Here is a 25,548-nt window from a genome sequence, read left to right on the forward strand (position 1 = left end):
TTTGAAATGTAGGCTTAAATCAAACACATTTTAATTCAGATTCTGTGTATATATATATATATGTTCCAACGTCTATGGTCTTACGGGTGTAGAACGACATGCTGGTGAGTAAATGACATTATTTTCATTTTTGGGTGAACTAACCCTTTATCGGTGAGATGATTTCTTAATCTTGTTTCACGACCTCTAGTGGCCATCGAGAGTTACTGATTTGTAATTAGTCAGCAAGTCCAAAAAAAACCTTCCTGCTATAATCACCAGCAACTTGATATCTGAACAGCAATAAAGAAAACCCCCAAAAATGTTTTAATACAAAATTTTATTACAAGATGATAGACAATAATGGTTTAATAGAAAGTTTTCAAGTGAAACTTTAAAACTGGAATGTGGACAACTGTGGTTTTCATGACCAAATATGGAAAGTAAAGCTCAATGGTTTAAAAGTTATGTTTGCTTTTGTGTAACAGATATAAACCCTCATTTCAGATATTATTTCATTGTAACATTTGTTTCAGAAATGATTTATATGGAAATTTGCTTTAACCACAGGAATAAGATAAAATAAAAGATTTAAGCATCAATCCCAAAAGAAGGTAAAATCTTAACATGCATCAAGGTCACAAACAGCATATTTCAATGTGTCACTCCACTAAGGAAATTTTACATTGCACTCATACCAAAACAATGTCGATAGTATCCACTCGGGCACAAATGAGCATTAACATCAGAGAAATGCCTATTCTCCTTCATTAGACGGCATAGGAAATGAATCATAGGTCACAGTATAATGTTTTGCATCCGTTAGGGGACCATTCAACTGAACACCAAATATATTTCAAGACTTCATGCAGGGAAGAGGAAAGTATCTAAAAAAAAAACCCTCCTGAACAGCAATCTCTCTGGCAATACTTGCAAATAGTATAAAATGATTTCTCCAAAAACATGGTGCAACAACTGCTACTGTGACAAATTCAACAGCTGCTTGTATTTTCACAGTGTTTAGCTAGACGGGATAGAGTGTTCTGGAGTTACACTAATACTAAAGCTGCTCTACAGTAGAATTTGGCTCTTGTAACAGAAAAAAACACTTCGTTTAATTACTGACCATTGTTCTTCATTTTTGGTTACTGGAACAGGGAAAAAAATGAATGAATATTAGCAACAATATTTGAATAATAATAATAAAAACTTAATACTGTTTAAAAAACCTGGGGAAAAACCCTACAAGATTGAAAGAAACTAAGAAAATGGCAAGCAAGATGAGCTGAGGATCAGTCCACATTTATCAACACTTCCTCTTCTCATTCCACATCGGACTGGGTCAAGCTCGAATGACAAGTCAGCGTCTATAAGAAACACAAACAAGAACAAGCTCCCTAATTGCATATTTAATACAAAAAAAAAAAAAAAAGTACCAATTTTCTCTGAAACACAAGTGACTCAATATTAAATTATATTTCAAGATATGCAACATACATAGATTTGCATACAAAAACACTAACAAAATGTTAAATTTTTACAAAGTAAAAGAGACTAAAAGGCAGCAATATCAAATATAACATCAACTGCTCAGATCGCAGAACTGCTTACAGTACTGTGACCACAGATTTGGTTATGTTGAACAGGGAATTTTTTGTTTCGTTTTTTTGAAAGACCTCAACTTACATCTGCAACAGCAAAATCCGAGAGTGTGTCTGTCTGTAATGTGCTCTTACCATGTTTCTCAGAGGCGTGGGCCATCTCATTCATCTCCCTGCTTCTGCATCTGCGCCTGCATCTTAGCGATCATCTCCTGCATCCGCCTCAGCTGAGAGACACAAACGCATTCACACATTGACCTTCACACTCAAGCAGTCTTGTTATTAGCGTTCAGCTAGAGTTTGCTTTGAGAGACCGTACCTCAGCCTCCTTCTCCTGCAAGATTATATCCTTGTCCATTTCCTCTGGCTCCGGACCCTTCCTGCATGACACACAGCAGGTGTGAAGAGAGAGACGCATAGCAGTACTTAGCAGTGAAGTTTAATAAATGATCATTTATGACATATGGATCTCACAATTACTTTATTGTGTTGGCAAAACAAAATTACTAGGGCTGTCAAATGTTGAACAATTATAATTGAAATAAATGCCATGCAGCTTAAAGGGATAGTTCACCCAAAAATGAAAATTATCCCATGATTTACTCACCCTCAAGCCATCTTAGGTGTATATGACTATATTCTTTGTGACCGGTGTTTTGTTTTGCTCTATCCTCTGCATTTCTGCTTAAATATGCTATGCGTCAGGTCAGGGGTTACTCTTCTACCGTAACTCAATCTGCGTAGGACTAGGCCGTCTGCCGGAAGCTAGTTATTTTAGTTTATAAAGTTTTAAATATGGATATTTTTCTTACAAAAATCCATTGCTTCGCTTCAGAAGGCCTTTATTAACACCCTGGAGTCGTATGGATTACTTTTATGATGGATGGATGCACTTTTTTGGACTTCAAAATCAGAAGCGCCATTCACTACCATTATAAAGCTTGGAAGAGCAAGGATATTTTTTAAAATAACTCGGATTGTGTTAATCTGAAAGAAGATAGTCATATACACCTAGGATGGTGAGTAAATCATGGGATAATTTTCATTTTTGGGTGAACTATCTTTTAACTCATTTATTCAGAAATGTAGATAATAATACATTACATAAAAGGTATTAAATAATTGTAGCAGACATATAAAATAATTAAAAATATATTATCACTATCAAATATATATGTGCGTTTAAGATTTAACTGCACTGATGACAGGGAATAATAGGATGGCAGATATATTAAACATTTTTAACAAAAATAACTATCACTTTATCACTATAAACAAACAATTTCTCACAGAATTATGCTTGGCATTTAAGCCGATGATATGAAAATGTATGAAATGATCATTTTTGCTAATTTTGCAATTCAAGTCAGAATTAATTAATTAAATAAATAAATAAATAAATATATATATATATATATATATATATATATATTTTATATATATTATATATATATATATATATATATATATATATATATATAGATATATATATATATATATATATATATAATTTATATTTATTATACTGATTTTTTTTAATGTATATATACACTACCATTCAAAAGTTTGGTGTCAGTAAGATTTTTTAATGTTTTAAAAGAAGTATCTTCTGCTCACCGAGCCTGCATTTATTTGATTAAAAATACAAACAAAAATAGTAATATTGTGAAATATTATTCCAATTTAAAACAGCTGTTTTCTATGTCAATATACAGTAAAATGTAATTTATTCCTGTGAATTTTCAGCATCATTACTTCCGTCTTCAGTGTCACATGATCCTTCAGAAATCATTCTAATATGATGATTTGATGCTCAAGAAACATTTATGATTATTATCAATGTTGAATATTTCACAATATTACTGTTTTTGTTTGTATTTTTAATTAAATAAATGCAGGCTCAGTGAGCAAAGATACTTCTTTTAAAACATTAAAAAAATCTTACTGACCCCAAACTTTTGAACGGTAGTGTATATTTATCTAATTTTTATAAATCTAATTTTATTTATTTTTTTAAAAAGAAAGAAAGAAAATGTCTGGCATTTAAGATTTAAGTATTCCGATGATAGGAAAATAGGGGGCATAAACTGTTTATTTTCTTGTAAAAAAAAACAAAAAAAAAAAAACACACTGTAGATTTACATGTGCTAAATTGTTGTGATTGAACAAAAACTGTATTAGTAAACCACCAGTTTGCGATGCAGAGTTTAGGCAAGACAAGAAAAAGACAAACCCGAGTTAACAGTGCAAGCGTGTAATAAGCGGAGCAGGAAGTTACTTTGTAAGCGAGTATTTGTGAGAGCGAAGAGTGAAATAGAGTCTGTGTGCAGTAAGAGCTAGTGAGCAGAAACAGTGCTAGCATCAGGCTGAAGGACAGGTGGAGCTGTGACTGAGCTCCCAGCAGTACCTCCCCCTCCTATCCTCTGATGAACACAGATCCCACAGCTCGCTGCAGATCCATGAGACAGAGTCAACACAGCACACATTAAAACTCAAGCTTTGATCTCTCTAGAGTGTATGGAAGACTGATTCAGCTAAAATCACACTAAATGAGGCAAAGCAATGCTGCTCTTCTCCTTCTATTTCTGCTATCAAATGACTGTTTACATGTGTCTTTAGCAAAAATGAGAAGTGACTATGTAAAGTTGTGCTATTTCAATACATCTGCTTAGTCCTGCCAGTTCTGGGATATTCAAATAATCTGTGACTACACTCACAAAGCTCTGCTGTTTCATAGAGGCTGAGGGAGGAGGTGGAGAAAGACAGGCAAAGCAGTACGTACGCAGGCGACAGAGGTAGAATGTAACCATGGGAGGACAACCTGCCACCCCGTTTGAGGCGCTCCGAGCGGAAGTTCTCATAGTGAAGGTCCTGAGTGACTTCCTGCAGGTCCTGCATGTGAGTGCTGCACAGATGGCAATTACCATCATTAGACAATAATGACAGTGACTGATGATACAGTACATTATGAATGAAAATGAGGCTGAGAGGGACAGAAGTACAGTCTATTTAAAGGGATAGTTCCCCCCCAAAAAAGGCTGTCATTAATTATTCACCCCTTAATGTCATTCCAATCCAGTAAGACTCTTAGATGAAATCTGACAGCTTTCTGTCCCTCCATAGACATCTACGCAACTAACACATTGACACATTAAAGGGATAGTTCACCCAAAAATGAAAATTTGATGTTTATCTGCTTACCCCCAGTGCATCCAAGATGTAGGTGACTTTGTTTCTTCAGTAGAACACAAATGATGATTTTTAACTGCAACCGTCGCCGTCTGTCAGTCATATAATGGGAGTGAATGGGAACTCGAACAATAAGAGTCGAAAAAACTTGCATAGACAAATCCAAATTAAACCCTGCGGCTCGTGACGACACATTGATGCCCTAAGACTGGAAACAATTGGTTTGTGCGAGAAACCGAACAGTATTTATAATTTTTTACCTCTAAAACACTATGTCCAACTGCGTTCAGCACTCGCTTAGTGAGGTCTGACAATGGCAGTGATGTCTCACACTTATACTTCAATGAGTGCGAGACATTACTTTCGTTGTCAGAGCGTGATCAGACCTCACTAAGCGAGTGTTGAACGCAGTTGGACATAGTGGTGTTTTAGAGGTAAAAATGATATAAATAATGTTCGGTTTCTCACACAAACGGATCATTTCATTTCTTAGGACATCAATGTGTCGTCACGAGCTGCAGGGTTTAATTTGGATTTGTCTATGCAAGTTTTTTCGACTCTTATTGTTCGAGTTCCCATTCACTCCCATTATTTGACTGACAGACGGCAACGGTTGCAGTTAAAAATCATCATTTGTGTTCTACTGAAGAAACAAAGTGACCTACATCTTGGATGCACTGGGGGTAAGCAGATAAACATCAAATTTTCATTTTTGGGTGAATTATCCCTTAAAAAAAGTTTATATAGAGATCGTAAAACTAATACATATGAATTGGGTGGTTTAGTCCAAATTTTCTGGAGAGACTCAATGACTTTTTATGATTAACAGATTTAATTTAACTTCCTCATAACCTCATTTTCATTTGTGTAAAATCAAGAATTTTAGAACATTAAACAGCAGATAACAAAGTTACTCACATTAGCATAGTGCGGAGTTTAAGGAAGTCGTTGTGTTCTGGGTTTTCCACCTCCACCACACCCCATGGATACAAACGTCCTCTCACTTTCTTCCCTTTAGCCTCAATCTGCTGGTTGGATCCCACCACGGCAAATGGTATGCTGGCCTACAACAGAAAGACCAAAGGAAACCTATAACAGAATGCAGCTTAGCTTGGATGCTTAGTTTTGTTTCCTACTCTTCAGGACATGAGCATAAAATAAAAAAATTTTAATAAAAAAAAAAAAATTGTTTGACTTGTGTTCTTCTAGAAATTCTTCCACAACATTCAGTCTATTCCTCACATAAAGCTACAATAAGACTTGGAATATAATAAACAAATTATATGGTTCACTTTTATTATATGCAAACAATCAAATGTATGGGGTCAGTACAAAAAAAGTCTCACCAAGGCTGCATTTATTACAGTAAAGCAATATAAACAGTAATATTGTAAAATATTATTACAATTTAAAATAACCATTTTCTATTTGAAACTATTTTTATTGCAGTGATGGAAAAGCTGAATTTTCAGCATCATTACTCCAGTCTCCAGTGTCACAAGATCTTTCAGAAATCATTCGAATATGATGATTTTATGCCCAAGAAACATTTATCATTATCAATGTTGAAAACGGTTGTGCTGCTAACTGTGGAAACCATGATACATTTTTTCCCCAGGACACTTAGATGAATAGAAAGTTTAGAAGAACAGCATTTATTTTTTGAAATAGAAATCTGTAACATTATAAATGTCTTTATAATCACTTTTGATCAATTTAATGAACACTTGTTGAATAAAAGTATTACTTTCAATTTAAAAAAAACATCCCCAAAAACACAAACTTTTGAATGGTAGTGTATATTCATGGTGCTTTTCTATTTTTTGAAGTTTCAAATCAGTAAAAAAAAAAAAAAAGAAAAACATTTCTGCCTTTGTGTTCCATAGAAAAAGACTCATAGAAAAAGTTTGTTCACCCAAGCTTTAAAATTGTCAATTTCTCATCATTTTGTTCCAGTCTTTTTAAATTAATTGAGAAAAATAAGGCCCACATACCTTGAGAATCCTGGTCTGCTCTTTGAAATCCTCATCCTCATCGGACTCAGCATCGGGGAGGTGATAGATCTTAATGCCGTGTTCATCGATTTCATCCAAAATCTAGAGCAGGTAAAGAGATGCATAAAGCCAACAAGCCAGACTTGCATTCAATCCATGTTTGGAAAGAAATCTGAATGCTTACTCTGCGCTTGAGTCTCTCCCTCTCCCTCAGCGTCAGTGTATCTGCTTTAGCAATCACAGGAACAACATTCACTTTGTTGTGAATGGCCTTCATGAATTGGACATCTAGAGGCTTCAGTCTACAAAATTAGAGCATGAGACAAGAAAATCCAGACAAGTGTGACACTCAAGACATTTTTTGACACCTTTCACTGTCATAAGTGTGAGTTTAAGTATAAGATCTCACCCGTGACCCAGAGGGGAAATGAAGTAGAAGCAGCAGTGCACACGGTTGTCCACAATGTGCCTGCGGTTGAGTCCGCTCTCGTCATGCAAGTACCGCTCAAACTGGTCATCGATGTATGAGATAATGGTGTTAAAACTGTCCAGGAAAAGACAGAGCATATCTTTAAACACTTACAGAGACAGAGATGTATAAGCAACAGAAACATTTAAGAAGTTTGTCAAATACAGATTTTAACAGCTCCATCCACATAACAAGCTTAAAGATGTGCAGAACAAACTGTATGAATGATCAGGGATCTTCAACCACTCGTTTTTAACTTATCCATAGTTTTTAAAATATGTCATTCCAATGCTTCATGGGATTGTAGTTCTTTCCCAATGCTGGTGTTTTAGGCACTGTTGCACTATGTAAAAACAACAAAACATGAAAAAGGCCTTCAAGTAAAAAGGCTAAAGCGATTTTAATACACAATCTAGTGATATATTTAATTGACTGGTACAAAATCAGGGCATTAAAATGTCAAGTTTCACTTGAATAAGAGTTATGTGAGGGCATACATTTCCTTTTTCAGACATGAGCACTCGAATATCCTCTCTTTGCTGTTTTTGCGCTCAAGTGGGTCAGGGAGCAGTCAGGAAGAGGTCACACATGTTTCCTGTCTCACCACTTCCACTAGCAGAACAGCATTCCCAGAGCAAAAAAAAAAAAAAAAAAAAAAAAACACCTCTTCCTCCATTCCTCCAACGCACTCTCTAGTCTTCACGTCTCCTACCACAGACCGTCTCCAATTACACTATCAAGTGTCTCTTTCAAACCTCTAATCTACTCACCCTCACACCATTCCAGATGCTTAGAATTTTATTCAGTTGAACACAAAAGAGGATTTCAATAAAACAAATCTAACAATCCATCTGTGTGAATACACTACTGTTCAAAAGATTTGTGCCATTAAGATGTTTTTAAAGAAATTATTACTTTTATTCGGCAAGGATGCATTAAATTAATCAAAAGTGAGAGTAAAGACATATATAATGATCCAAAAGGTTTCTATTTCAAATAAACGCTTTTGAACTTTTAAAAATGTATCAAGTTTTCACAAAAATATTAAGCAGCACAACCATTTAACATTGACAATTATAATTAAAAAAAATGTTTCTTGAGCATCAAATCAGCATATTAGAATGATTTCTGAAGGATCATGTGACTGAAGACCAGAATAATAATGCTGAAAATTCAGGAATAAATAATATTTTAAATATACAGTACAGTCCAAAAGTTTGGAACCACTAAGATTTTTAATGTTTTTAAAAGAAGTTTCGTCTGCTCACCTAGGCTATATTTATTTAATTAAAAATACAGTAAAAAACAGTAATATTGTGAAATATTATTACAATTTAAAATAACTGTGTACTATTTAAATATATTTGACAAAGTAATTTATTCCTGTGATGCAAAGCTGAATTTTCAGCATCATTACTCCAGTCTTCAGTGTCACATGATCCTTCAGAAATCATTCTAATATGCTGATTTGCTGCTCAATAAACATTTATGATTTTGTTCAATGTTGAAAACAGTTGTGTACTTTTTTTTTTTTTTTTTTTTTCAGGATTCTTGATGAATAGAAAGTTCAAAAGAACAGCATTTATCTGAAATACAAAGCTTCTGTAGCATTATACACTACCGTTCAAAAGTTTGGGGTCAGTAAGAAGTTTTTATTTTTATTTTTTTTAAAAGAAATTAAAGAAATTAATACTTTTATTCAGCAAGGATGCATTAAAATCAATCAAAAGTGGCAGGAAAGACATTTATAATGTTACAAAAGATTAGATTTCAGATAAACACTGTTCTTTTGAACTTTCTATTCATCAAATAATCCTGAAAAAAAATATTGTACACAAATATTTTGTACAATTGTACACATTAAATGTTTCTTGAGCAGCAGATCAGCATATTAGAATGATTTCTGAAGGATCATGTGACACTGAAGACTGGAGTAATGATGCTGAAAATTCAGCTTTGATCACAGGAATAAATTACTTTGTGAAATATATTCAAATAGAAAACAGTTATTTTTAATTGTAATAATATTTCACAATATTATTGTTTTTACTGTATTTTTAATTAAATAAATGTAGCCTTGGTGAGCAGACGAAACTTCTTTTAAAAACATTAAAAATCTTAGTGGTTCCAAACTTTTGGACTGTACTGTATATTAAACACAGTTATTTTAAGTTAATACTATTTTGCAATATTACCATTTTACTGTTTTGTTCAAATAAATGCAGCTTTGGTGAGCATAAAAGACTTAACAAAAAGTCTTACCGACCCCAAATTTTTGAATGTAGCATACATATAAATGCAAGTGAATTGACTCCAAAAAAGCATGTACAGCCATCTTGAATAATCATGACAGCCCCAGTGAATATATCACTGCCTTCTGAAGCAAAACACTAGGTGTGTTTAAGAAAATTACCAATATTTTAAACGTCAACATTTCGTGTATTACATAGACTCACAGAGGTGAGAGAATTTATTTTTGGGTAAAATGTCCCTTTAAATAAAGATTGGCAAACTTTCAATCAAGCCAAAGCCAATCAAGCCAATGACATACACAATATGTATGATGACTGTATGTATTTTTAATGAACATCAAAGCAATCCTCACCAGTCCTGGCTGTTGATGGCGTCACCGTATCCAGGCGTGTCGACCACAGTGAGACGCAGCTTCACTCCGCGCTCCTCGATCTCCACCGTTGAAGCCTCGATCTGCACAGTGCGCTCAATTTTCTCTGTATAACAAAAGCACATGCACATACTTCAGAGAAGACTCAAAAAACAAGGCTGAGGTCCAAACTTCTGCCTCATAAATATCAGGCCACTACTTTTACCCTTCCCCATTATAATGTTTAAAAACCTGAACAACATTTTAAAACATCTGATGTAATTTCATCATCAATGTTGAAACTCTCACCTGCAGCACCAGGAATGACCCTCTCTGGGTAGAGATCAGTGAGGAACAAGCTGTTGATAAGCGTGGACTTCCCCAAACCCGACTCACCTGAAAACAGCAGAAGTATTAATGAAGAAGCATTGAATCATATCAACTACAAAAACACTCCGACAAGCAGATTGTATTTCCCTATCGGCATAACGTCAAAGCAAACACTACGGACTTCAGTGTTTTATGCAATCATATGTTCCTCTAATCAGTGTTTTTGTTCCTGCGTCTCAATAAGGCTGTCTTCCATCATTTGCTGAAGCTGTGCAGCAGTGAAAGGGCTCGCGGCCGAGGTTCTGCATTCCTCTGTGATTTATTTTAAGACGATGGGATGACTGTACAATGGGCTCTGCTGAGCGGGCAGCTCACGGCCACCCTCCCCCCACAGCAGATCTCATTTGTGTGTCAACAGCTGTACACATACACACTCACAGGGCTGAGGGGAGAGTCCAGTCGCCTTAAAAAAACACAACTAGGATTTATCAGTGCTGTGCTGCTGCCAAACACTTTTGTTCCCACAGTCACTTTCACTTCAATAACCACTCAATCATGAAATACTAAGTTATAAAATATAGAACATGAACATATTATAATAATTCAATCGGAAATTTCCTACTTTCCACACCTGAAGTCGTAATTTCGAGGTTGTCGCATTCAAGTGCTTTGTTGTCGGAAAGAACAGGAATCAAGGAGGGCACCAGGGTTATTCTTGCCTATTTATTGGGGAAATCTTATTAAAGCCAAAATGATATTTAGTGATGATGTCCCATTCGTTGACAACCATATAAACATTCACTGTGTTGTCTCTATAGTCAGCTTGCTGATGATTCTTGAATTTCGTTTAAATACAGGCTATTTTCCATATGTATTCAAGGCTCAACCTCAAGGATTTAGTGAGTGTGACTTAAGCACTTGAAAACAGCAATCCACTCGATAGTGCCCACAAGGCGAATGAGTTTTTCCATGTTCTTGGTCAAAGAAGTATACTTTGAAAGGCTTGCGCGCTTAACTCTGTGTCTGATGCAGTGGAACGCTGAAAATGAAGTGTACCCAGGCCTTTTTTGTCGGTGGAATGGCAATCTGCTTGCCGCAAGAGGCAGCGTCACGTGTTTCACAACAACACTAGCTGCTCGCAGATGTGCCTGCCTATTAATCGGCCTAATTTGCAGCACAATCGGCCGATGCTGATTAATTAAAAGAAATGCCAAAAATCAGCCCAATTATTCGGCCAGTCGATCAATCGGTCGACCTCTAATATGCACTACTTTAACGAAAAGACAAGGCAATGCAGCGGTTGTGAAAAAAATAAAACAGCATACCAGTCACAGCAGCAATTCTTCTCCGCAATGTTTAAAGTTTATGGCCAGCCAAACTTGTAAACTCGGGTATCAAAATTATCTGCTTGAGAGAGCATTCATTTCCAATTTCCAACTAGGAAGCTTATATTTATGATAATTCTGATTGCATGGTTTTACATTTTTATTGCCAAGAAAACAGCACAGTCACCCAAAAAAAATACAAACAGAACATGGTTTCTTGTGGTCAGGACATTAATCACATGAAGAAGAAAATACTGTATTGCCTATATAGTCTTCAAAACACAAACAGCATGAGCAAAAGCCAAAGACTAATTATTATAGAGATTATTCATATTTTTAAACACAGGAGAACATAAGGAAAACATTCCACCTAATTCACAAGTTAATTTGTTAACCTGATTCTAAATAAAGTCACGATGAAACCATAGAAGTGACTACGGAAGAGGATTAGGGTCAAGCAATAATAAAAAAAATAAAACCATCTCGAGAATAAAGTTGTTAAATTTCGAGAAAAAAGTCAAGATAAAATGTTGAGGATAAAGTTATTAAATTACGAGAAAAAAGTCGTTAAATTACGAGAAAAAAAGTCGAGATAAAATGTTGAGAATAAACTCATTAAATTATGAGAAAAAGTTGTTAAATTACGAGAACAAATTCGTTAAATTACAAGAATAAATTCATTAACTTTTTTCTGAAAGTTAATGACATTTTTCCTCATAATTTAACGAATTTGTTCTTGTAATTCAACAACTTTTTTTCTCGTAATTTATTGAGTTTATTCTCAACATTTTATTTCGACTTTTTTCTCGAAATTTAACGATTTTTTTCTCGAAATTTAAAGGGTTAGTTCACCCAAAACATTAAAATTCTCTCATTTATTACTCACCCTCATGCCGTTCCACACCCCTAAGACCTTCATTAATCTTCGGAACACAAATTAACAGTTGTTACAGTTGTTCAATATTAATATTATAAGGTGACGAGAATATTTTTGGTGCGCCAAAAAAAACTAAATAACGACTTAAGTGATGGCCGATTTCAAAACATTGCTTCAGGAAGCATCGGAGCATTATGAATCAGTGTATCGAATCATGAATTGGATCGCGGTTCAAACCCGCCAAACGGCTGAAATCATGTGACTTTGGCGCTCTGAACTGCAGATTCAATACACAGATTCACTGTGCTCCGATGCTTCCTGAAGCAGTGTTTTGAAATCGACCATCACTAAATAAGTCATTATTTTGTTTTTTTTGGCGCACCAAAAATATTCTCGTTGCTTTATAATAATAATAATATTAAACCACTGTACTCACATGAACTGATTTAAATATGTTTTTAGTACCTTTATGGATCTTGAGAGAGGAAGTGACATTACTCCCTATGCAGGCCTCACGGAGCCATCGGATTTAAACAAAAATATCTTAATTTGTGTTCTGAAGATTAATGAAGGTGTTACGGGTGTGAAACGACATGAGGGTGAGTAATAAATGATAGAATTTTCATTAAGTCAACAACTTTAATCTTGAGATGGTTTTATTTTTTTATTATTGCTTGGTCCTAATCCTCTTCCGTAAGTGACAGATTTCATTCATGATGTGACAATTTATTTGAGAATGTGATTTTTGCAGATAAGTGGTTAAAGTTTTTCCTATATTTTGTAAATTTAAAATAAACTTTAGTACTAAAATTACGGGTGAATCACGGTTTGTTTGCAAAAACATTCGTACACCTTTCACGCTCGGTTAGGGACTGAGTGCCACTGTATTATGACTGACAAAAAATAATTTGTAATATTTAGCTTAGAGGTATTATGTAGATGGCTTTTCATAAAATGAAAAACTTATATATATTATATATATATAAGTTTTTTACTATTATTATTATTATTATTATGAAACAAAAAAGTTGTTCAAAAATCTAATTGGTGTTTCTCCCATGTTTCAAAGTTCATCAGGCACATTCAAAACATCACATATCACATCAACGCTACTTACCCACCACCATGAGAGTGAACTCAAAGCCCTTTTTCACTGATTTCCGGTGCACCTGGTTTGGCAAATTGGCAAACCCCACATATCCAGGAGTCTCTGGGTTTGTAAACTGTCCCTGCTGATCACAAGAGAACAGAACAATCTATGAACACACTTATTTAAAAAGTTGTACTACAAAGCTCTCTAAAATTCTCTCAAATGCAATTAAAATCTAAACATCTCCCCTTCTTTGCACATCAATCTCCACATAAAACTGAAACCCAGTGCAACATCCACCCGTCAGCTCTCATTTCCTTACCTTGAGTTTTTCAGCTTGAGACATTTTGAGCTCGAACCAAACCTGCAAAAATAATATTTTTTTAAAACCAGGCTTATTTACAAAATGGATCTAACCACATTACATCAGAGATCAAATTGTGTTAAAAAAAATGGACCATCTTTATGTCGCAGAACGAGTTGAACTTATACTCACGAGAAAGCTGTCGACAAAGTGAAAGGTTTAACAGCTCTACAGGAACAGGAAGTCAGTTCCTGTATGAGAGCATCAGTCTCACCACAAACCTGCACCAGCCATTTTACATTAACCAGTAAGAGCACTAAAATCAAGACTGTTTTTGTCATGTAAATTCAAAATTTTGGTGCATATATTTTTGTTGAATGCAGTGCAAGAAAAAAAAATGAAAGTATTTAAGGGTCCTTTGAATATCATTGAGGACATTGGAGGGTCTTGGAGTCAAAAAGGCTGAGAATCACTGATTTATACCTATATATCATTGTAGAAGTGAAGCTTAGTTTGAGACACGGTTGGGACTATGATGAAATACCCCAGGCATAATAAGAACTCGGGGACAGACAGAGACCATATAAATCAATGTGCAGACATTGTAGAGTACACTTTTTTTTAAATAAACGTACATTATAAAAACATGAAATGGTTAGTACTGATATGATGCACTCAAAGTGTTTTACTCGTACAGTATATCGCTTTTTACAGTTCATGAAAACAGCATCTTAGTTCAAACAGAAAACGACTTTGGCAATGGAAAAACACACATATGTTTAATATTATCGCGGAAAAAGTATGAATCTGTATTGTATAACAAAGTGCTTATTGTTGTAGGATGATGCACGATTGTGGTGGTTTGATCTTTCTCGCGCACTAGTGACACACCTCTGTTAACGGAGCTCATTCAGAGGTTACGAGTGAGTGACGCGCTAATCTTCGGAGAAGCAGAAGTCACGCATCGGATAAAACCTGACCCGTGATCTGAGACACAGAAATGAATTGAATAAAATGCTTAGATATACCTTTTCAGGCGCGGAAAATCTTGACTTCGGTACCGCAGGAGGTTGTGGAGAAGAACAGCCCAAATTCCTGAGATTCCGGAACTCTCCCTGACGCCGACAGCAAAGCAAAAGTGTGAAGTAAGAAAGTTTAGTCTCAATGTTTCAAAATAAAAGTCTCAATCTTTCAAAATAAAAGTCCCGTCACAGTTCCGTATTGAAGACAATGTGATTGTAAATGTTGCCTACAGTCTACAGTTTCTTGAGCAGCATATTAGAATGATTTCTGAAGGATCATGTGACACTGAAGACTGGGGTAACGATTCTGAAGATTCAGCTTTGCATCACAGGAATAAATTACTTTGTCAAATATATTTAAATAGTACACAGTTATTGTAAATTGTAATAATATTTCACAATATTACTGTTTTTTACTGTATTTTTAATTAAATAAATGTAGCCTTGGTGAGCAGATGAAACTTCTTTTAAAAACATTAAAAATCTTAATGGTTCCAAACTTTTGGACTGTACTGTATATATAGTATTTTAATACTTTAGCTCTAAATTTTCTTATAAATGAATAAAATGTTTTTCAACAACTATAACATAACATTTATTTCAGTAAATTCTCTGAATGCAATATCAGATTTCATATCATAAATTTCAGTTTTTATAATTTAATCTCATATGATCATCATGATAGGACTCAAAAATAGTTTAAGAAATAATACAGCCAGCATACAGTCTTTTAAACATCCAATGCATCTGATTAGATCTGATTAGATCTTCAGAATCTCACAGATACAAAACTAGCAGTGGCCTAGTGGTGATAAATGGTAGACAGTTGGTTATTATGAATTTCACAGAACAATATTATTATTCATGTGAGCTGCCCTGATAAACCACTAGTCTCTGATTTTTTACAAATTGTTGATTCTTTTAAAGGGGCCCTAGAATTGAAAATTGAATTTACCTTGGCATAGTTGAATAACAAGAGTTCAGTACATGGAAATGACATACAGTGAGTCTCAAACTCCATTGTTTCCTCCTTCTTATATAAATATCATTTGTTTAAAAGACCTCCGAAGAACAGGCAAATCTCAACATAACACCGACTGTTACGCAACAGTAGGGATCATTAATATGTACGATCCCAATATTTGCATATGCCAGCTCATGTTCAAGGCATTACACAAGGGCAGGCAGTATTAACATCTGGATCTGTGCACAGCTGGATCATCAGACTAGGTAAGCAAGCAAGAACAATAGTGAAAAATGGCAGATGGAGCGATAATAACTGACATGCTCCACGATTACATGATATTTTTAGTGATATTTGTAAATTGTCTTTCTAAATGTTTCGTTAGCATGTTGCTAATGTACTGTTAAATGTTGTTAAAGTTACTATCATTTATTACTATATTCACAGAGCCGTCGCTATTTTCATTTTTAAACACTTGCAGTCTGTATAATGCACAAACACATCTTCATTCTTTATAAATCTCTCCAAAAGTGTGTAATGTTAGCTTTAGCCCGTTAGCCACGGAGCACTATCAAACTCATTCAGAATCAAATGTAAACATCCAAATAAATACTAAAGACACATGATCCGGTGCATGCATGCAGCATACATGACGAACATCTTGTAAAGATCCATTTGAGGGGGCAGGGAGTGCGAAGATTTAAAAGGGCCGCAGCCTGAATCGCCGCATATTTAATGATGCCCCAAAATAGGCAATTAAACAAATTATTTTAAAAAAATCTATGGGGTATTTTGATCTGAAACTTCACAGACACATTCAGGGGACACCTTAGACTTATATTACATGTTGTGAAAAAACATTTAAAAAACACACCTTTAATCTTTCCCAGTCTATCTTTGTTAAAAAAAATGGTCACACTCTGATTTTGTCTTTTGGATTTCCGTTTCAAATTGTTCAGATTGAAGACTCTTGTTTTTCTGACCACTTATCAGCAATTTGTTAGGACTGCTAGGTCATCATATTTTTCCAATTTTATCTCCAGGAATGCTGGTAGACCTAAAATTTTATTTAGCACCATTAACAGTGTATTAAACACTATTACGACTACATTTGGGGCATCTTCTGCAATATGCAATTTTTTTAATTTTCGCAATCTTTGCAATCTTGCTACTTTAACTAGTTGTGAGCCTGTGTCTCTTCCATTTCTAATAGATATTATTTGTCATGTGAAACCTGCATCTTGCTCTCTAGATCCTATTCCCACATCTCTAACTATGAAGATATTGGACACTATTGGTCCATGTATCCAGTTTTTAATTAATAGTAGTCTTAATAATGGCTACGTTCAATCCTGTTTTAAACATGAGAGAGCTCAGAGCTCAGTACAGTACAAAATCTGCTCTTTTGAAAGTACTAAATGATCTGTTATTGGTTCTCTTAGTTCAAAGAGCAGCCTTCGACACTGTCGATCACTTTATTTTACTGAAATGTCTGGAACAGTATGTTGGTATTAAAGGTGCCCTAGAATCAAATTTAATTTATATTGGCATAGTTGAATAACAAGAGTTCAGTACATGGAAAAGACATACATTGAGTTTCAAACCCCATTGCTTCCTCCTTCTTATATAAATCTCATTTGTTTAAAAGACTTCCGGAAAACACGCGGATCTCAAAATAACACCGACTGTTAGTAAAAGTCGGGATCATTAATATGTATGACCCCAATATTTGCATATATGCCAGCCCATGTTCAAGGCATTAGACAAGGAAAGGCAGTATTAATGTCTGGATCTGTGCACAGACAAGGTAAGCCAGCAAGAACAACAGCGAAAATGGCAGATGGAGCGATAATAACTGACATGATCCCTGATATCATGATATTTTTAGTGATATTTGTAAATTGTCTTTCTAAATGTTTTGTTAGCATGTTGCTAATGTACTGTTAAATGTGGTTAAAGTTACCATCGTTTCTGACTGTATTCACAGAGCCGTCGCTATTTTCATTATTAAACACTTGCAGTCTGTATAATGCATAAACACAACTTCATTCTTTATAAATCTCTCCAACAGTGTAGCATTAGCCGTTAGCCACGGAGAATACCCTCAAATCCATTCAGAATCAAACTTAAACATCAAAATAAATACTTTACTCACATAATTCGAAGCATGCATATATCATGCATGACGAACATCTTGTACAGATCCATTTGAGGGTTATATTAGCTGTGTGAACTTTGTAAATGCACTGTAATATAGTCGAGAGCTCGTGTGGCAGGGAGCAGGCGAATTAAAGGGGCGGCGCACTGCCAAAATCAGTGTATAGTTAATGATGCCCCAAAATAGGCAGTTAAAATTTATAAAAAAAAAATCTATGGGGTATTTTGAGCTGAAACTTCACAGACACATTCAGGAGACACCTTAGACTTATATTACATCTTGTGAAAAAGCATTCTTGGGCACCTTTAAGGGAACAGCCTTAAAGTGGTTCTCATCCTACCTTAAGGATAGAACCTTTATCTCCCTCCTTTAGCCAGTATCTTTGGTAAGCATTAGATCTCATCACTGTTACACAGACAACATACAGATTTATCTTCCAATGAAACCACATGAGAACAAATCTCTTCAGTCACTGTTTGATTGCTTGAGTGACGTTAAAAGTTGGTAAAAAAAACTTTCTTCATTTAAACAATTTCAAGACTGAAGTGTTGGTTTTTGGATGTCCTGAATGTGCTAACATCCTCTCAAAATCCCTGGGTATTACTTACTTGTCTGTGCAGAACTTAGGTCGACTCATTATTATGTAAATTAATAAAACTAAACTAAACTAAAACAAGGTCTTGTCAAAGCAAGTAGCATTCCATGATTCACAACTTTTGTTAAAGCAAAAAAAAAAAAAAAAAAGTAGTGAAAATAAGGTAAGACCTTCTGGAGTAAACATTTAATTGTAATGACATATGACACTGATATGTGACCACCAAAAAAACTGCCTCTCTGCATTCTGTACATCCCCCATCAACTCATACTGAGTAAGTATCGCCATGCTTACAGGGCACCTTTCACGTAAAAGCTCCTTTTAATTTGCTGTGGCACATTTGAAATCTTTAGCCTGCATTAAGTGCTTTTCGCAGAAATGCCTTATTGCAAATGTCTCTAACTGACTGCTGACTGCTGTGATTTGGGGCTTGCAGATAGGCAGGCAATAATGTCTACCAGCTTTATCTGCAGTATTAATTTCACAGGGGCGAGAGAGTGGCTAGGGATAGATCATGACACCTCTCAGGATTTGAGCTGTCTCCTTCATTCCTCCAACACATTTTTACCACCAATATTTCCATGAAAGGCTATTAAAGCAAAGCTTGACTTCTCTCAAATATGATTAAAATAAGCACAAGCTTTATCCCCCAGAGCAGAGGAAATCTGTAGGATTGCTCTGGAAGAGGTTCTCAAAATGCACAGCTTGAAGGTGTCAACCAGTTCTTTACCACACCGAAAAAGGTCAGAGAGTAACAGAGGTTTATTTCATGCCTAAATATCTGTGTATTTACAAATTCATGCAACATGCAGATTTGCAAGAAAAATTGCAACTGCTTGAAATAATTTGGAGCAATCAAAGAATTTTGGTGCATATCAAACTGTACAGTGGATATCACAATAATTTCATAACTATCTCTTTTTTCTAAAGCACTGCATTTTCCATCTAATTCTTCTAAATGTATTCTGACATGATATATCAAAGAAATAGTATTTTGAGTCCTGGGGTACAGCATCACTTTTGCTTGGAGGAAACACAGGTTATGATGGTCAATTTGTGCTCTTGGCATACTTGTCAACAAGTCTCACTAATCACTCTCCATGGGGAGCATATTGTCTGGCACTTAATTTCACTCCCTGAGAGTGTACAAAACATATGAATATAGCCATATTTGTATATGATAATAAATTTGACCCTTGACATTTACCTGATTCAATGGTCAAATATTTTTAGTAAACATATCACACATACTTATTTGAAATAAATTACATTGTTACAATAGATAGTTTATTTTGTCTTTATATATTTAAAGGTGTATGCTAAGCTCTTTTCATCCTACTTGTCATTTGAGGCAGTAAAAGACGGCATCTAAAAGCAGGATATAGATTTGATAGCTCTTTCAATGGGCATATTATCTCCCTGTAAAAGGCAAATAAAAAGCAATCAGCTTCACAGCATGACCAGTGCCCCCCTGTGTCAGAAATCCCTCAGTGCAGAAAATATAATCTCATGCTGGACACAGCAAATCACTAACTGTCCTCTCTCTCATTTATCTGAACAATTTACACAAGCAGTGGGCTCGAGACATAGCTACATTAGGAAGGTATCATTTCTTTGACATGAAAAGATTGTTCATGGTTAACATTGTTATCCATGGACCATGGGCGTCCGTCTGCAGATGTTCCTTTTTGAACATAACGCAAAAACATGTCTTTAGACTTCAGTCATTCTCATGCACTTTCCCTACTTGCCAAATCACAATAGTTTTACATGTTAAAATAAGGGGTAAATTCAGAAAATGTCTTGATATTTTGGTGGGGTGGGTGGGTTTCCAGCGCATCAATGAAAACAAAAATATGCTGTTGATTGTTAAGTATTTTTGTTCTTTATTTCTAAATTCCTTTTTGCCATACTTGCATTTTTAACAGCTATGCAGATAAAAAAAAAAAAAAAAAAAAGGCAAAAATACCTTGACTTTTAAAAACAAAACATGGTCAGTGATTAAATTCATTCGATCAGCTGTGGCAAACATATCAACTCAGGGTATATTTACACGACAACGATATGCTTAAAATGGAGAATTTTCTGCGTACAGACGACACCATTGCCAAAACGATCCCCATTCACACGGATCCGCGAAAAAGACTAACAACACTGTATTCTGCTGTGGCCATTAGATGGCGATGAAATACCATAGACTGAACATGTAATACCAAAATCCCTTTAAAGCAGAACTAAGCAAGATTCGCGAAGCTCCCCCTACAGTTTCCTTCAGTGAATGACACTGTCATAAATACTCCAAGCGCAGCTCTGGACTACAACGACTACAACGCTCACCAGCGCAGTAGTTTTGCAAATACAGTACAAGAAAGAGGAGGTGGGTAATTTGCAAATACAGTACACTCGATGGAGGTGGGTAATTTTCGAAATTGTCTTATAAAGACATAATATTTACATTGTTTTTGAATTACCGTAAAGCATTTTGTCACTCTCGCGTGAACGTGAACATGAGACGAGATTGTTTCGGGTCGGTGCAGCTCAAGTTGCAAGTGCTGTATTCTGGCGTAGACGTGCCAGAGGGGGTTAGTGCTCGCCTCAAACACACCACTACAAGTCAATTAACCATCGTAAGGACTTAGAAAACTATTTATGAAGGTAAACAAAGTTACTGAGTTCTGCTTTAAGACAAGTCATTTCACTCGGCGGCCATCTTTGAAACGCCTCTCGGGCATTCAAGTGCATCTCCTATTTCTTTGAATGGGGAAACATCAAATTCTCCAAAGCTGTTTGCCAAGCTTTCGATTAAATTTCATATTTGAAGTCACAAATGAAATCTGACAACAACTCTCTTATAAATTTTGTTTCTAAACGCTCGAATCATGACTAAAAAAACAGGCTGGATTTTTTTTTGGATTTTTTTATTTTTCAGGCTGGATCAAGCTAATGTGCATGTGCAGTCCTAAATGCGCGTCTCGTGCCTCATTTCGGAGGCGCGCGTCTGACTGTTTCTATAGGAACCGGAGCTTATCCACAAGTTTCCTACACCCCATGAGGCCTTGCGTCAAACGTGGGAGCGTCTTCCGGTTCGAAGTAAACAAGCTGGACGTGACACTCATTCATTCAACAGTTGACAGTCATTCAAGATTTAACGATCCAAACTTGCGAACGTTTGTTTTTGTACTTAAAGATTTAAGATTCCGGTATCAATATTTCAACAATGTTTTACAATAAAAAAAGTTACAGTAATAGTAATGTATTAATTTATGTCAGGAGTGCACATCAATCATGCTAAATCTAACTGATATTTATATTGACATAAAAAGAAAACACAGACCTATTCAGTTGCGCATGCTTCCATTTATTTGCGATCACAAGAACGCAAAAAACAACTCCACTAAGGCTTTTAAATCCAAAGGCTTACACATTTAGAAATATATTGATAACATGCCCTATGTTTACGTCACTTTTCTGAGCATTTCTATTTAATTTTTCCTCTAAATTATGCGATGATTGCTATCCAAGGATGTTTGCGGGATCTCTCTATCCTGATCCTGATCCTTTCAGCCAGAGCAACAGAGGGAGCTCATGAGAAGTCAACAGGAGTTATGAGTTATACGAGTTAACCGGAGTGTGTGAAAGATATGCATTTGTCAGGAATCAACAGGCATGGAAGAGACAGATAAAACATTAAACCAAATAAATACACGATTATAATAACATAAGAATTGTCTTCATTCCTCAAGCAGTCTCTGATATTTTCCATAAACGTGTGTATTTATTTTCGCAGTGGTTAACATAAGAAGCCTTTAGCATCGCATATATGACAGTGGAAACGCGACTGGCTCTGGCACGCACGACACATTAGGAGTAAAATATCACATCGCTTTGGTGCATCAGTGACGGGTGAAGTACAGACAGCGGGTTGTTCAAGTATTGCAGGGTCAGGATGCTCTAGTCATGCAGCAGCACTTTTGTGGAAGGTCAGTAAAGTAAAGAGCAATTAAGGACACGAAAACTGTTTATTGTATTGTGATATTATTAACTAAGAATGTAGTAAACTGAGATGTTGTCCCTGAACACCGTAACGACATGTCTCAAAGATTTGCAACTTTACAAAGTAAACAATGATCCAAAAAACACTTAGCCTCTTCGCTAATTAGCACACAAAATACCATTGGTATGCTACTTCCGCCGCCTTACCGGAAGTTGTACCCACGTTCTCTTTTACAGTAGCGCCCCGTGGAAACAGGTGGATAACAGCCGCTGCAGTGACGCAATTACTTTACCAATCGGCGATTGGCTATTATTTAGAAGGCGGGACTTATTCCGCATATTGCGCTTTCTCTGGCCCTGTCCCAAATGGCACACTTCATGTGCTCTTTCGGTCTTGTGGACTTACAAAGGCCGCTGCGTGCGCGTGTTCGTTAAGTCCACAAGACCGTAGGGTGTCCCATTCGTCATTTAAGCTTAAAGAAGGGTGCTCGTGAGTGCCCCTTTTGCAGCTGCTATGCGCCCTCGTTGCGCACTTCAGCTGAGCCCGTAAGACTGTGAGCTACACAGAGGACTTTACCCGGCAGTCAAAGCGGCATTACGTTGTGAAAGTGTGGACTCAGTGGAAGACCGTGAGATTTTAAGGCAGAAACACACTAAGCCGATGCCGTCGAACTAGTGGCGACGAAAGCAGACTGCGGGGTTGGATCACGTCGGCAGCGTCTGTGTCCAAAGTTGGCCTGGGCAGGAACACACCAAGCCGACGGTCAGCCATCGGGCAGTTTTTGTTCATCGGCCGACTAAGTTTTCTCAGTGTGTTCCGCAACCGTTGGCTGAAGTTGGTCGTCGTCGTCTTTTTTTTTTAGCCAATTTGACATTTTTTCTTCAGGCCATCTGATCATTTTGATTGGCTGTTCAGCTACTGCCACCTGCTGGTTCGGAAAGGCATTTCATCTTACGCAGGTGCAGAACCGACGTGCCAATTGGCTGTCAGCTGTCGTGCGTCGGTTTGGTGTGTCAGGCCAACTTTGGACACAGACGCTGCCGACATGAGCCAACCCCACAGTCTGCTTTCGTCGCCACTAGTTTGCCGGCATCGGCTTGGTGTGTTCCTGCCTTGACACATCAAACCAACGTGCGATAGCTGATGGCCAAGTAGCACGTCTGTTCTGCGCCTGCGCAAGATGAAATGCCTTTCCGAACCAGCAGGTGGCAGTATTTGAACAGCCAATCAGAATGATCAGATGGTCCGACGGACTGACGAGCTCCGATGCCGATTCAACATGTCGAATCAGCCGGAAAAAAGCAGACGAGGACCAACTTCAGCCGATGGTGTGGAACACACTGAAAAAACTTAGTCGGCCGATGAACAAAAACTGCCCGACGGCCGACCATCGGCTCGGTGTGTTCCTGCCTTTAGGGTGCCATTTGGGACAGGGCCTCTCATTCAAAATAATATGAATGACGTGTCTTATGTTATTCGTCTTTGGTAATACGCATGTGAATGACGTCGTCGTTTTTGTTTACATGGAGACGTTTTCAAAAACGTGCATTTTCAGGCACCCAAAATGCCATCTTCGTGTTAATGAACAGCCAAAACACATTAAAAGTTTTACATTTTAGTTGAAAACGGTATCTTGTAAACAGCCCCTTAAAGGGTTAGTTCACACAAAAATGAAATTTCTGTCATTGATTACTCACCCTCATCTTGTTCCAAACCTTCGTTCATCTTCCGTGGCGTGTTCTACGTCAGAACGCTGACCTGTACTTGCATTAATGGCCTTCTCCTGTGTCAGAATCACACACATGCGTCGTGCTGCTCAGTGCTCACATGTACAGCGTTGGCCAATACTGTGCTGGCATTTTGACATAAACATGGAAGCACTGCACTGTGCTTACTATGTCAAGTGTGTAGGAGACTGACATGGAAGAGAAGAGATTGAATAAAGTCATTAGGTACGTCCCAATTCGCGTACTTGTGCACTATTCTATCACGTTTTTAAGTATAAATAGTGCGAGTAGTGCATTCACACAGAAGAATTCAAAAAAAAAAAGTGCACTTTAAATACCCGGATGATGCACTAAATTAACGGAAAAAACGAAGTGTGGAATGTTGGACACTTCGTGCACTCAAATGTCGCAGCTTTAATTAAGTAGCGGAGGAGAAGGGAGGATCGGACTACGTTGTTAAATGACAAAATAACCTTATACAATTCACGCACTACATGGATGAGTGCATAATGCACAAGTACATAGTGTATAAGTGCATAGTGTATAGTGCGTCATTTGGGACGCAAATATTATTTTTGTTTTCTTTATGCGCACAAAAAGTATTCTTATGGTTTCATAAAATTAAGGTTGAATGATTAATTGTGAATGCATGCATGAATATAAAGTATTATCAATTATTAAATTAATGTAAAAAAATTGTAAAATGTGCAATTTTCATAGAATATCTAAAAACAAAAGATAATTCTGTTCAGATGTGAATAGCAAATGCGTCAAAATTGTAAAACACCATTTAATCATCAAATAATATCAAATCTCATTCCCTCTGCAGGAGTATTTGAAATGAACTGACCAAGGCAAGAAGGTGGTTAAAAGAAAAAAGGGCTAGCATCTACAATTTACCTTGTGCATTTAAGCTAAACTGTTGATTTTAAAAAAAAAGTCCATGGACGTGTTATGCCTATGACAGCTTTTGTTGTAATTAATCCAGCACCAAGGACGGCATTTAATAGTGTCCTCGCAGTGTAAAATCAAGTTAGATTAAGGCTGTGCGCGCGCGCGCGTGCGTGTTTTTAAGAAGAGCGGCTTACCTAAACTTTTATATACAGCTTTAAAGTCATTTTAATTTCATTTAGTCCCCTTTTTGCAGAAATGACAGGTTTTCTGGTGTCATTGTAACTGTATTTGTCGCTCACGCGCTGATTGGGCGCGGAAGGTGATGTGTCAGAGCGCGCGCTCCTTGCTGCAAAGCTTTCTTTGAAACTCTCTACACTTGACAGAGATTTGAAACAAATATCTCACAAACCAAGAGGTCGTTCACACACACACTT

The 25,548-nt window shown here is 36.4% G+C and overlaps 1 protein-coding gene across 2 annotated transcripts; it reads right to left on the reverse strand.

Annotated features, from left to right (window-relative positions):
• Positions 1 to 304: 304 nt before the first annotated feature.
• Positions 305 to 14,905, reverse strand: septin2 (septin 2). 2 transcript variants are annotated; one of them, XM_067362426.1, is made up of 13 exons: positions 14,789 to 14,904; positions 13,779 to 13,820; positions 13,484 to 13,598; positions 10,144 to 10,230; positions 9,838 to 9,961; positions 7,173 to 7,307; positions 6,948 to 7,065; positions 6,764 to 6,865; positions 5,688 to 5,833; positions 4,402 to 4,485; positions 1,900 to 1,960; positions 1,716 to 1,807; positions 305 to 1,346 (listed from the first exon to the last, which is right to left on the reverse strand). In XM_067362426.1, the coding sequence occupies exons 2-12, from the start codon at positions 13,800 to 13,802 to the stop codon at positions 1,742 to 1,744; spliced, it is 1,062 nt and encodes a 353-aa protein (XP_067218527.1). In that variant the 5' UTR covers positions 13,803 to 13,820; positions 14,789 to 14,904; the 3' UTR covers positions 305 to 1,346; positions 1,716 to 1,741. The 2 variants fall into 2 exon arrangements, with proteins under 2 accessions (XP_067218527.1, XP_067218528.1); XM_067362427.1 differs by lacking the exons at positions 305 to 1,346; positions 1,716 to 1,807; positions 1,900 to 1,960 and adding an exon at positions 3,641 to 4,029 and having other exon boundaries at positions 4,363 to 4,485; positions 14,789 to 14,905.
• Between the last annotated feature and the right edge of the window lie 10,643 nt (positions 14,906 to 25,548).

This window comes from Chanodichthys erythropterus, chromosome 16, assembly GCF_024489055.1.
Source record: "Chanodichthys erythropterus isolate Z2021 chromosome 16, ASM2448905v1, whole genome shotgun sequence".
Taxonomy (NCBI): domain Eukaryota; kingdom Metazoa; phylum Chordata; class Actinopteri; order Cypriniformes; family Xenocyprididae; genus Chanodichthys; species Chanodichthys erythropterus.

Bases quoted from the DNA above. Each gene is read 5' to 3' on its own strand.
- septin2 (XM_067362426.1), bottom strand. From the start codon at position 13,802: ATGTCTCAAGCTGAAAAACTCAAG. The intron at 6,866-6,947 runs GTAAGCATTCAG...TACCTGCTCTAG, and splicing joins GGGAGAGACTCAAGCGCAGA to ATTTTGGATGAAATCGATGA. The intron at 1,961-4,401 runs GTTGTCCTCCCA...TGTGTCATGCAG, and splicing joins CGCCTCAAACGGGGTGGCAG to GAAGGGTCCGGAGCCAGAGG.